At 44.4% G+C, this 12,478-nt stretch overlaps 1 protein-coding gene across 2 annotated transcripts in view; it reads left to right on the plus strand.

The window, feature by feature from the left end:
* Positions 1 to 12,478, plus strand: part of MYLK (myosin light chain kinase) — a 348,762-nt gene that overhangs the window by 289,774 nt on the left and 46,510 nt on the right. For both annotated transcript variants that reach the window (XM_007528900.3, XM_016190727.2), the window contains 3 exons: positions 7,773 to 7,805; positions 7,913 to 8,006; positions 9,785 to 9,988. In XM_007528900.3, coding sequence (XP_007528962.3) covers positions 7,773 to 7,805; positions 7,913 to 8,006; positions 9,785 to 9,988 — 331 coding nt within the window. The remainder of the gene's footprint in view (positions 1 to 7,772; positions 7,806 to 7,912; positions 8,007 to 9,784; positions 9,989 to 12,478) is intronic.

Genomic DNA, 12,478 nt, shown 5'->3' on the forward strand with positions numbered 1-12,478 from the left:
CTGGAAAAGGGAGTTTCCAGGTACTTTATAACATAGACCAGGAGGAACTTCAGAGTTCCCAAGGATTCCACTGGGGGCTGGAGGCCATAGGGGCTGCAAGCTGTGACTTCAGGACAATGGTCCTTGTGCACAGGGAGGAAAAAAACAAGACCACCTGATTCGCAACCAGTGGCCTCTGCCTCCTTCACTGCTGCCTGCTGAACCCCCTGTGGTTCTCGACTCTGCTCTTGGGGGCCCTGGTAGCTGAGTGCAGAGAATCTAGAGGAAGGGTCCAGCTACCAAACCCCCCTCCCCACCGGACTTCCATAGTGGAAGCTGCTCCTACCAGGAGCAAGCAAATCTGGCTGAGCTGCCTAGAATGGGGGTGGGGGGGTAGAAGAGCTGATAACAGGCTCTAAGCTGGAGGGACAGTGTACAGAGGGGAGAGACAATTCCCAGCAGAGGCCCTCTGTTGGTGATAAGGTTGAGGCTACTTCTTGTCACTTTCTCCCCCCCCCCCCCTTATCTAAATCTTCTTTTCCCTCTTTTAGTGATTAAGTAGTAGCTTAATGCATTGGATCGACCTTCTCGTGGTGCATCCCGTGAGTACCCATTCATTGGGGAAACTGACGATCCTTCCTAGCCGACTGAATCCACATGGATCCCAGTCACTTTCAAAGCCAGCAACAAGCAGCTCCTGACAGCTTTCAACCTGACTGTTGACTGGCTACGGAAGAAGGGCAAACGCTAGAAGAAGTGGCTTATAAGATTATAAAGTCACAGGGGAAATAGTTCCACACTGCTCCCACCACCAAAGTTCTGTGCTCACTGCTTGATTCTCTTTCTTTATTTTATTTGTGTATTTATTTTACTTCATGGGGGTCAGTGAGTTACAGTACAGTTGTTGGCACATAGGTATAATTTCTCATCTCCCCATGATAGGTGTCTACAGAATACTCTCACCCCCAACTCAGGTCTTTTTCTACCATCATGCACCAGGATCCCAAAGCCTTCCCCAACCCCTATAATCTCCTCCTTTCCCAGAGCTCCCTGTTTTGACATAATACACCCTTTTCAATAAGTTTTTAATGTGACACCAGAGAATAAACTCAGGACCTTGTACATGCACAATACCACTCCTGAGCCACCTTTCAGAGCCTATTTTTACCTTATTTATTTTAGAGAGAGTGGTACAAGGGAGGGACAGACACAAAGAGAGATGTAAGACACTATAACATGTCTCCACCATCCATAGAGCTTCCCCAGTGCCATTCATGGTGCTCCCATCTAGGGACGGAGCTTGAGCACAGGGCCTCCTGTACTACAAGGCATATGCTCTACCCAGTGAGATATCTTCTCTCCCCCACACACATACACTTTAAAAGGGAACTGATTCTCAGAGAATGTGTGTGTGTGTATGTGTGTGTGTGTGTGTGTGTGTGCATGTGCGCGTACATGTGTGTAAGTAAATCAGGGATCACACAGATGGCTGGGTAGGGCATTTAATTAGCACTATTGCACTGTTGAGAAATGGTGGTCATCAAAAAGACAATGAACTCATGTTGACTCCCACCTATGTCTCCTGTCTCTGCTTCAGTGATTTTAATTTTTTTCTTCATTCTGACCACTCAGGTCCATCACTGCACAGCCATCTGTATGCTCCACATCAAGTATATCCTGCACTTCCTTGTTCCACTTCCACACTAGAGTACCACACTGGAGGAGGATGCACAGGGCTCCCCACTCTATTCAAGGGGCTCCAGAGTCACCCCCAACCTAGGACCTCTCACTTGAGGCTCCCCTTACCATCTTCTAAAGTCAAGGAAAGAGAAACACAGTTTCCCATCCTAATCGGATCTTGAAATCTTGACATCTGCTGCTTGCTTAAATCTCACCACACCTGTACCTTATTCTAATTTATTCTAGGCAGTATAATTTTTGGCATTCAGCTGAGGTTGAGGCTTTATGCTTGCAGCTACAATGATAGTTAAGAGATAAGGAGCCCCAAGGACCTTAGACCAGCTAATACACTCTGTGGTGGTTTATCTATGGACCCACAAAGACCCTCTCTGGGGATGGGGTGCCCTCTAGTGTCCACTGGGCATGCAGCAGCCCTTGGTGCATGTGGAGAGGGACGGCTCTTAGGCCTGGAGACTGACTAGACACATGGCCCATAAGGGGCCCAAGCTCTCAGTGGGTTCTCTTTCAACATCATGTCATGGAATGCAACACATCTTCTTACAATAATTCCTTGGAACCTTCTTCCAAATAACCCATACACTTAGCTTTTAGCTCTCAAAGTGCTTTCTGAATAGAATTTTTAAAAAATGTTCTGTTAAATTACCTCCTACTACAACTTAGCCCCTTCCTAAAATGGATGTCAAGTGGCTACACCTTTGGATCCTCCAGCTCTGTATGAATGGAGAGCCTGGCTAAGTAAACTCTGTGGTCTTTCCCCACTCTGCCCACTCCAACACCATCTCCCCTTCTGAGTAACAAAGGCAGGGCAAGAAAGGGAAAAAGAAGGGAAGCATAACACTCACAGGCCCTGGCTGAAAGAAAGACTGCATATAACAGAGGATTTGAAAGAAGGGCATAAACTCCTCTAGGATAAGGTGAGCCCAAGAAAGCATTCTGTGTCTGGATTACCCAGGATTGAAGCTGCAGAATAGGGCAAGGGGTGGTACTTGTGATGAGGGCAAGAAAGCCAGTTCCATGGCCACTGGTGTCAAAGTTGTTGGGTGAAGCCAGCTCTAGAATTGTATGCCCTTTTCAGAGCTAGCTGGAAATGCCCCCCTGGTGCCTTGTCATTGATGAAAATCCCTGTTGGGCTCATAGCACTGTTGCCACTCCTTCCTAGGAGAGTACAGACAGTTCCTCCTAAAGATAGAGGCCAAGGGCTAGCAGATAACTTGCCCAGTAAAGCGCATTGTTTACCATGTACAAGGTTCTGGGGTAGAGTCCCTGACTACCACATGGGAGCACCTGCACACAGGAAACTTCAGGAGTGGTGGAGCAGTGCTGTAGTGTCTCTCCTCTTTCTCTCAGTCTCTCCCTCTCTGTCTCTTACTCTATCTAAAAGGGGAAAAAAGTTCACTAGGAGTGGAACCATATAGCAACACTACTAGTGGCAAAAAATTTAAAAACACAGGCCATGAAAACTGACTTCTCTCTTCTACCTTCTCACCCAGCTGCTCAAAACACACAGGTTCCCAGTCCACACCAGGAAACTATGGCACAGGAGCAAAAAGATAAGGGGTGCCTCAGTGGTCTGACCACTGTCTCAGACTGGAGTTCCCAGATTAGAATGATGGGACCTCCCTGACAGTGGCCATTATATTGTTGTCCTTTTGTATCTAAGGCCCAGCCCAATGACTGGCATTCGCAAGTCCTCAGGTAACAATTGTTGGATTGACTTGAATCTCCTTTCCCTGTTTGAAATCCCATTGCCTAACCTCATTGTTAACCTACACACTGTTCTTATAACACCTCTTAATATGTAAGGTGCTTATGCTTTAGCCTTTCTTCTGTATGAGGCATAATGTTAAATTGTTCTCTCAAGTTATGGCATTTATTAGATAATGAAAGTCTGCAATCTTAATCTTGGCAACTGTAAGTTTTCTTTTTTTTTAATCATACCTATTATAGACTTCTTGCCAAGTTGATGAAGCCTACGCTGTTTAATTTGTTCTCTGATGGCAGCTCTCTCTCTCTCTCTCTCTTTCTCTCTCTTTCTCTCTTAAAGATTGATGGGGGAGCCAGGTGGTGGCATACCCAATTAAGTGCACATAGTACTATGTACAAGGACTCAAACAAGGAACCAGCTTCAAGCCCCCACTCCCCACCTGCAGCAGGGGTGCTTCACAAGTGGTGAAGCAGGTCTGCAAATTTTTGTCTTGGTGGGGGAGATAACATAATGTTTATACAAAGAACTTTTCCATGCCTGAGACTCCAAAGTCCTAGGTTCAATCCCTCGCACCATCATAAGCCAGAGCTGAGCGGTGCTCTGGTAAAAATAAAATAAAATACAACAAAATAATAAATAATATTTGGGGGCCAGGTGGTGGTGCACTTGGTTGAACACACATGTTACAATGTACAAGGACCTGGGTTCAAGCCCCAGGTTCCCCATCTGCAGGGGGAAAGCTTTATGAGTGGTAAAGCAATACTGCAGATGTCTCTCTTTCTCTCTCCCTCTCTGTCTTCCCCTACACTCTCAACTTCTGGCTGTCTCTATCCAGTAAATAAATATAATAAATTTTTTAAAAAGAGATCGGTGGATTTGTTTAGTCACAAGAGAGGCAGAGAAAAACAGCACTAGTCTAGCACATGAAATGCTGGGAATTGAACTCGGGATCTTAAATAGCAAGTCATCTACCACTAATCACCTCCCCAGCTGCGAGGCCTCCCTTTTCCTTCTTGGCTTTCTGACTGTTGAAAGCCAGACTTCCCAAAGTATGCGACCCACTCCATGCTCTGCCAGAGAGAGAGTAATACTGCTTGTCCATAACCAGTGCACTTTCTCTGATGACAGCATTCTCTTCACCAGAGCACTTGATTGAGGACCTGAACTCCTTCATTTGTATTTTAACTAGATGTTCATGGCCTGTCACCCTGAAAGATTGAGTGAATCACTTCTCCCTAAACATACAAACCACCTCTACCCTCTAGGAGCACTTCTCCCAGGTGTGCCCTGGTTATTTATGAATTTGAGAAAGCCACTCTCAGTCTTAGGCATGTGGTTTAGACAAAATGATCAGCTAGGCCTAAGTTCCAGCAGTGTCTGTGAAATGTCACTATTAATCTAAGTCTCCATCTTTCTCATCCTTTATTTTCCTGTGACAGTTTCCTTTCCAGTTACTATATCCCCCCTCCATTCTGCATCATATTTAGTTTTTAAAACTTAACTAGATGGGGGGTCGGGCGGTGGCGCAGTGGGTTAAGCGCACGTGGCGCAATGCGCAGGGACCGGCATAAGGATCCCGGTTCGAGCCCCCGGCTTCCCACCTGCAGGGGAGTCGCTTCACAGGCGGTGAAGCAGGTCTGCAGGTGTCTATCTTTCTCTCCCCTCTCTCTCTGTCTTCCCCTCCTCTCTCCATTTCTCTCTGTCCTATCCAACAGCAAAGCAACGTCAACAATGGCAATAATAACCGCAATAAGGCTGCAACAACTAGGGCAACAAAAAGGGGGGAAAATGGCCTCCAGGAGCGGTGGATTCATGGTGCAATAACCCTGGAGGGAAAAAAAAAAACTTAACTAGATGAACAGCATTCCCCCCCTTTATTGGGGGAGGCTTAGTGATTTACAGTTATTAGCATACAGGTATGATTTCTCTTCTTTCCATGACTGGTATCTGCAAAACACACCTATCTCCAACTTAGGTCCTTTTCCATCACATCATGCATAAAGACACCAAAGCCCACCCACAAGCCCTACCCCTTTCTCTCCTTCCCCAGAGTCCTTTGCTTTGATACAGTAAACCAAAAACCTAATCCAAGTGCCAAAAGCATTTAAAATTTTCTGCTTTATGCCTTTTTTTTTTTTTTTGCCTCTAGGGTTATTGCTGAGGCAAGGTGCCTGCACCACAAATCCACTGTTCCCGGCAGCCATCTTTTTTCCATTGTTGTTATTGTTGTTGGCTAGGACAGAGAGAAATTGAGAGAGGAGTAGAAGACAGAGGGGTAGAGAAAGACACCTGCAGACCTGTATCACTGCTTGTGAAGTGACCCCTCCAGGTGGGGATCCTTGCTCATGTCCTTAGCTTCACACTATGTGCTCTTAACCCAGTGCACTACCGCCCAACCCCCTGCTTTATGCATTTTTAAATATTTACTTAGTCTTATAAGAAAGCCCAGAACACTGCTCAGTTCTGGACTGTGATGCCAGGGATCAAACCTGAACCCTCAGGCATGTAAGTCCTGTTCTCCAATACATTAACATATCTTCCAAGCCCCTGAGCAGTATTTTAAGAACTTTTTTAAAATTTCTTTATTGAGGGATTAATTAATTGCAGTCAACAGTAATATACAATAGTTTGTACATGTACAACATTTCCACATAACAATATGTGGAATATGAACCTCACTAGGTCCTCCTCTGCTATCATGTTCCAAGACCTGAACCTCACCCCCGAGTCTTTTACTTTGGTGCAATACACCAGTGTTTTAAGAATTTTAAACAAATTTCAGCCTCTTTTGCTAATGGTCACAAGCTTATGAACTCTCCCAAAATCCTTTTTATTAACAAGGGGTACTTATCTCTTATGTGAACCATGTTATTATTATCTTTTTCTTTTTTGAGTGCTTGCTTAGGTTCCAATAGTTTGTTCTGCCTTCTGCCTTAGAAACTGCAGACAGTGGTCTGCAGTTCCAAACAGCACCCTCTCTCTGGTTCACACTCTTACATTCAAAGCATTATGAAGCTCAGAACTCACACAGAAGTCTTCACTCATGCGCAGTGTCTGGTCAACCCATCTGGGGTCCACTCTGTCTTCCTCTAAGAGACTTGTCTACTTACCAGTTCTTTCCTTCCCTTAGTGTTGCTCTTCTATGGGCTTCAGCAAACTACACATGTGCATACACACACTTTTATTTTTTTAATTTTTATTAATTATTTAATAATGGTTTACAAGTTTATAAGACTATAGGGGTACATTTCTATGCTGTACCCACCACTGAAGTTCTTTGCCCCCCACCCCCAATGATAACCATAGTTCTTACAAAGTTTTAAAGATAATTTGGCTCCTACTCCTTTTATTTAAATTCCCTATATTCCACCATGTGAGAAAAACCATATATAGTTGTTTTTCACTTCCATACTTATGTCACTAGGCATAATCACCTCAAGTTCTATCCATTTTGCCCCAAAGGACACAATATCATCTTTTTTATTTGCAGAGTAGCATTCCACTGAGTATATGTCCCACAGCTTCTTTATCTTATTCATGGGCATTTAGGCTGTGTCCGCTTCAAGGGCAACTTTTTCCAAGAAAGACTGCTCTGACTTTATAATAGTCCTATTCTATCTTCATGATATTCTCAGACTGAGCTTTGATAGCATGGCCTGATCATATATAACTTGTTTTTTTAATTATCTTTATTTATTTATTGGATAGAGACAGCCAGAAATTGAGAGGGAAGGGAGAGATAGAGAGGGAGAGAGAAGAGAGACACCTGCAGCACTACTTCACCACTCACTAAGCTTTCCCCCTGCAGGTGGGGATCAGGAGCTTGAACCTGGGTCCTGTGTACTGTAATATGTGTGCTCAACTAGGTGCACCATCACCCAGGCCCTATCACATATAACTTGTCTTTGATATTTTGTGTATATGTGTTTGCCTCTCCCTGAAATAATAAACTCCAAGAAAAAGGAGACTATGCCTTCTATGTATTTTTGTACTCCCTGGTAATTAACAAGATACTTGCTACACTGTCGGAATTCCATTAAAAATATTCAGTATGCAGCTGGGGAGAAAAGTTCTCTGAGCATAAGCCTCACACACCCGAGGTTCCGAGTTCAGCCCTCAACACCATTGTGTGTAGGTTTGAGACTATGAAAAGGTGTTTCTGGGGGACCATGAGGCTAAAGAAGAAGAGGTGGAAGTAGAACTGGTCGAGGAGGGGCTGGTGGAATGAGGAGGCCAGAGAACAGTGTACCTTACAGCAACATGGACTGACCAGCCCCTGGTGAAACCAGAGCTCAGGGCTTGCAGTTCTGTCTCTGGGAAGGCTGAGTCCCAGCACACTCCCATGCACCTTTAGTGCTAATCACTGTGTTCTCTCTGCTTCCCCCAGAGCCCAAGGATGAAGCGGAGGTGTCAGATGATGGTGAGTGCTGGCCATCTGCATCTGGGTAAACTCGAAGGGCTGGGTACATAGGGATGTCTAGGAATCTGATGGTTCTCACCCTCCCCCTGAACCCCTTACCCCTGCAGATGAGAAGGAGCCCGAGGTCAATTACCGGACAGTGATGATCAATACTGAACAGAAGGTGTCTGACATCTATGACATTGAAGAGAGACTGGGATCGTAAGTGGACTGGGAAATATTGCTTGGGCTCCCACAGTTAAGGTGGTGCAGGTCCCACATGTCCTGGGACCAGATGCTTGTTCACCTGGTCGAGCATACACATTACCATGCTCAAGAACCAGGGCTCAAGCTCCCAGTCCTCAGCCATAATAGAAAGCTTCATGAGCAGTGGAGCAGTACTACAGATGTCTCTCCTTCTTCTTTTTCATTTCCTCTCTCTCTCTTCCTCTCCAACACTCTACAAAAAGAAAGAAAAAGTGGCCTTGGGAGAACTATTGCAATTTACAGTGGAGGGAATGGGGACACTCAAGTCTGGTGGTGGGAACAGTGTGGAATTGTACCTGTTATCTCAGAATTTGTAAATTTATTATTAAATCACTGAAAAAAAAGAAAAGAAGAAAAGTAAAAAGCAGCCACTGAGAACAATGGAATAGTACAGGTACCAAGTCAGGCTGTTCTTTTTATCAGTAGGTTTATTTTTTATTTATTTATATATTTATTTTTATTGCTGCCAGTGCTATGGCTAAGGCTTGGTGCTAGCAGTATAAATACACCACTCCCAGCAGCCATTTTTTTTCCTTTTTATTTTTCTTTCTTACTAGTGTGTGTGTGTGTGTGTGTGTGTGTGTGTGTGTGTGTGTGTGTGTGTGTCCCTTTCTGCTCAGGCACCTCTGACCCTAAGTGTTGTGGGGTATGTTTCTCTTTGAGAGACAGCACATGGACCTGCTCTCTAAGCTGACTTCCTCGGTTCTGAACAGCAGCCCCAACAAAGCCTTGTCAAAGAATTACTTGGGTTCTTGCTAATTTCCATTTCATGAGAACCTAAAGAATCTGAGTCCAAGAGCGCTTGAAATGGATGCTTCTTTTTTTTTTTTTTTTCCTTTATTGGTGGTGGTGGTGGGGTTAATGGTTTACAGTTGACAATAAAATACAGTAGTTTGCACATGTGTAACATTTCTCAGTTTTCCACATAGCAATTCAACCCCCTCTATGTCCTCCTCTGCCATCATGTTCCAGGACCTGAATCCTCTCCTTCCACCCCCGACCCCAGAGTCATTTTACTTTGGTTCAATACACCAACTCAAGTCCAAGTTCTGCTTTGTGTTTTCTTATTTTTTTCAACTTCTTTTATTGTTATTAGTGATTTAATAATGATCAACAAGATTGTGGGTTAAGAGAGGTACAGAGAGAAATTAAGAGAGGATAGGGAGATAGAGAGAGGGAGAGAAAGAAACCTGAAGACCTGTTTCACCACTCATGAAGCAGACCCCCTGTAGATTGGGGAGCAGGGGCTGGAATCCCGGTTCTTGTTTTTGGTAATATGTGCACTTAACCAGGTGCACCACCTCCTGGTCCCCCACTTTCTCTTTCTTTTACTTATAGGGACAGAGAAAACTTAACTGGGAAGGGGGAAATAGGAAGAGAGGCATCTGCAATACTGCTTCATGACTCCTGAAGCCCCCCCCCCCATAAGTGGGGACTGAGAGCTTGAACTTGAGTGCTCACACATGGTAATATGTATGCTTAACTGGGTGCATCCCTACAAAACTAAGTGCTAATGGAATTAGTCATGACTGTTTCCTTACACATGATCTTTGGAGGTTTTTGTGCTCCCATAGCAGAGTGGTAGTGGCAGAGACTATATGGCCCATAAAACCCAAAATATTATCTATCTGGGCCTTTACTGATTTGTCTCAGAGGTCATAGTTTGCCAACCCCATTTAGTGAAAAATGTGGCTGAAGTTGCCTTTTCTTCTTCTCTCCCATTTCATTTGCAGTGGAAAATTTGGACAGGTTTTTCGACTTGTAGAAAAGAAAACTGGAAACATATGGGCAGGGAAATTCTTCAAGGCATACTCAGCAAAGGAGAAAGAGAATATCAGGCAGGAGATCAGCATCATGAATTGCCTTCACCACCCCAAGCTGGTCCAGTGTGTGGACGCCTTTGAGGAAAAGGCCAATATCGTCATGGTCCTAGAGATGTAAGTAGCCTGCTGCCAAGCAGCCTGGGCACCATCAGCCTGGGAGCTCAGTGTTTCTCTCACCTCCCACTCAACCCCCCACCCTAGGCAGGAGAGCCCCAAAGGCAGGGATTTGATATGCAAGACACTTGCCAACTATATGGCCAGGGGCTGGCTGCTCAGAATAGCAGGTCTGTGCATGGTACCAACCCTGACCCACCACTCTCTGGCCCTACATACATCTGGCCCTTCATTCATGCCTGAATACCCCTGTAGGATGAACTCCCACAGGTATGGGAGAGCTGGGTCAAAAGATGTATACACTGCATGCATTTGAAATTGCTGTAGATATTGTGAAATTGTCTTGGGCATTCTAGAATTGCTCACCCCAAACCTCAGGGATCACAGTCCTTTGGAGAATTGTTGATTGATATATTGGTGTTATTTCTCAGGAAAGATGAGACCAGAGAATTCTCTCCAAGCTTGAGTGAGGGGTGAGTGGACAGTGAATCTCTTCTCTCCTGTTACCCTTTGAGCATGTACCCCTGCTGTAGATGTTCCTTAGAAAAGGCAGTGTGGTTAAGAGCACAGACTTGAGTCCAGTAACTCTCATTTCAATCCTTACTCTGCCTACTTACTTGATATGAAAGCTGTGGAGATGAAGTGGGGTAGTGTATATCGAGCATAGTGCTCTATAGCAGTCTTTTCTAACAATGTGAAAACTTTCATGTGTTTATACATCCTGATTTTCTTGCCACTTATAATTATTTTGTGAGCATTTTAACATCCAACTAGGTGTTGGGAAACACATCCTACTTTTTAAGAAACTTGAAGTCATATTCTGTTTCCTTTTGAGTCCTCATTTTACAGTTGTTAGATCCTTCCAAAGAGATAAAGTGTTCTGATTAATTTCCCTCTTAGTTCTTGAATTCTGCAACTCTATGGAACTGCACAAGATTCTGAGAAAAAATTCCATTTGCATCTTAAAATCTGTTGCCAGTCACAAATTAAAACTTAGTTTCCCAGAAAAGAAAATATCTAGCCTGTGGCCATGGGCTCACGTACTTACTCTACCCTCACAACAGACCTGTGGGTAGCAGCTTTTCACATTTATCTGGGAAAAAAGTTGCTTGATCCAGGCAGTGTGGGCATATGAGGACATGTGAAGAAATGTCTTATCTTTAGAAGCTAAACTTGAGCAAGTTCGTGAGAGGGTAGAGGGAGGGCCAGCAGGCAGCCAGGCCTTGGTAAGACTGGGCATCAACACCAGTGGGCAGAATACCATACTTAGCTTGGAAATGGGAGTTGGCAAGCTGGATGGAAAATGTTGGGAGAAAAAACTAATTATGCTTCAGCTGGTCTGGCTTTTATCCCTCCACCCCACACCTCCCCCGTGGACAGGAGCAGATCTGACACACAGATGCCAAAGGTGCTCGCTGCAAATAAGAAAATGAGAGGATCCTTCATGTAAACCCAACCAGAGCTATATTTCTCCTTCCAGCTGAAGCAAACTTTGCCTCTGAGAAGTGCAAAGAGTCTCTGAGACTGGCTTTCAGCAAAATAATTTGTTTGCTCCTTGCTGGGTAGAGAAACTAAGGTTACCAGAAGGACAATGCCTAGTGACAGAAAAATGCAGATGTACTCCAGGGTCCCAGCCTCCACCCCAATGGTCTCAGGTCCAGTGAGAAATCAGACAGAGTGAGCACCTTTCTTACCTCTGATGACACAAGCCTCCAGCACTCCAGCAGTGTTGCTCTGAGCCAGAATGAATAAGCACCTGGCTTGTGGTCTAGGGATAGTCCTTTGAGAAGTGCTCAGTACACTCCAACTAGAGGTGGGACCCTGAGCACAGACCCTGTGCACGGAGGCCTTATCTCCGTGGCCCCTCTCACTTTAGGAAGCCATTGGCAAAAGATGTCAAGGAATAGGCAGCTGACTGCTTCCAGGCCAGGACCAAGGGCCTGGGTATCAGGTCTCCTACACCACCGTGCCTGAGGCCACCAGTGAAAACTAACTGAGGTCTTTAATTTGTGGAATACATTTGATCCTTTGGAATTAGGTGGCCTTAATGGTGGGTATTATTATATTCATTTAATTAGTCTCTGTTCATTTATTAAGCTCACTTTTCTTCTGGATGGTTGCTTTATACTCTCTCTAGGCTATTTTTTCCTGTGAAGCCAGTGTTTTCCATCCACAGACTAGAATGTTTTGAAGCCCTTACTCCTGTATATATAAACCCCTGCCACCCTAGAAAAAATGGACCATAGGAACAGTTTCCAAATTACATTAACTATATTTGAGTAAGTCTGGACCTGTATTGAATAAGTTACCTCTAGAAGTACAGTTGTCATTATCTCCATAGTTTGCATTTCTACTGATTACTGCCTCAGATACTCCCAAGGAGTATCTGAATATTTGAAAAACATTGTTTATTTATTATTATTATCATTATTATTATTATTGCTTCCAGGGTTATTGCTGAGGCTCTGTGCCTTCACTACAAATCCACTG

This window comes from Erinaceus europaeus, chromosome 9, assembly GCF_950295315.1.
Source record: "Erinaceus europaeus chromosome 9, mEriEur2.1, whole genome shotgun sequence".
In the NCBI taxonomy this organism is placed as follows: Eukaryota; Metazoa; Chordata; class Mammalia; order Eulipotyphla; family Erinaceidae; genus Erinaceus; species Erinaceus europaeus.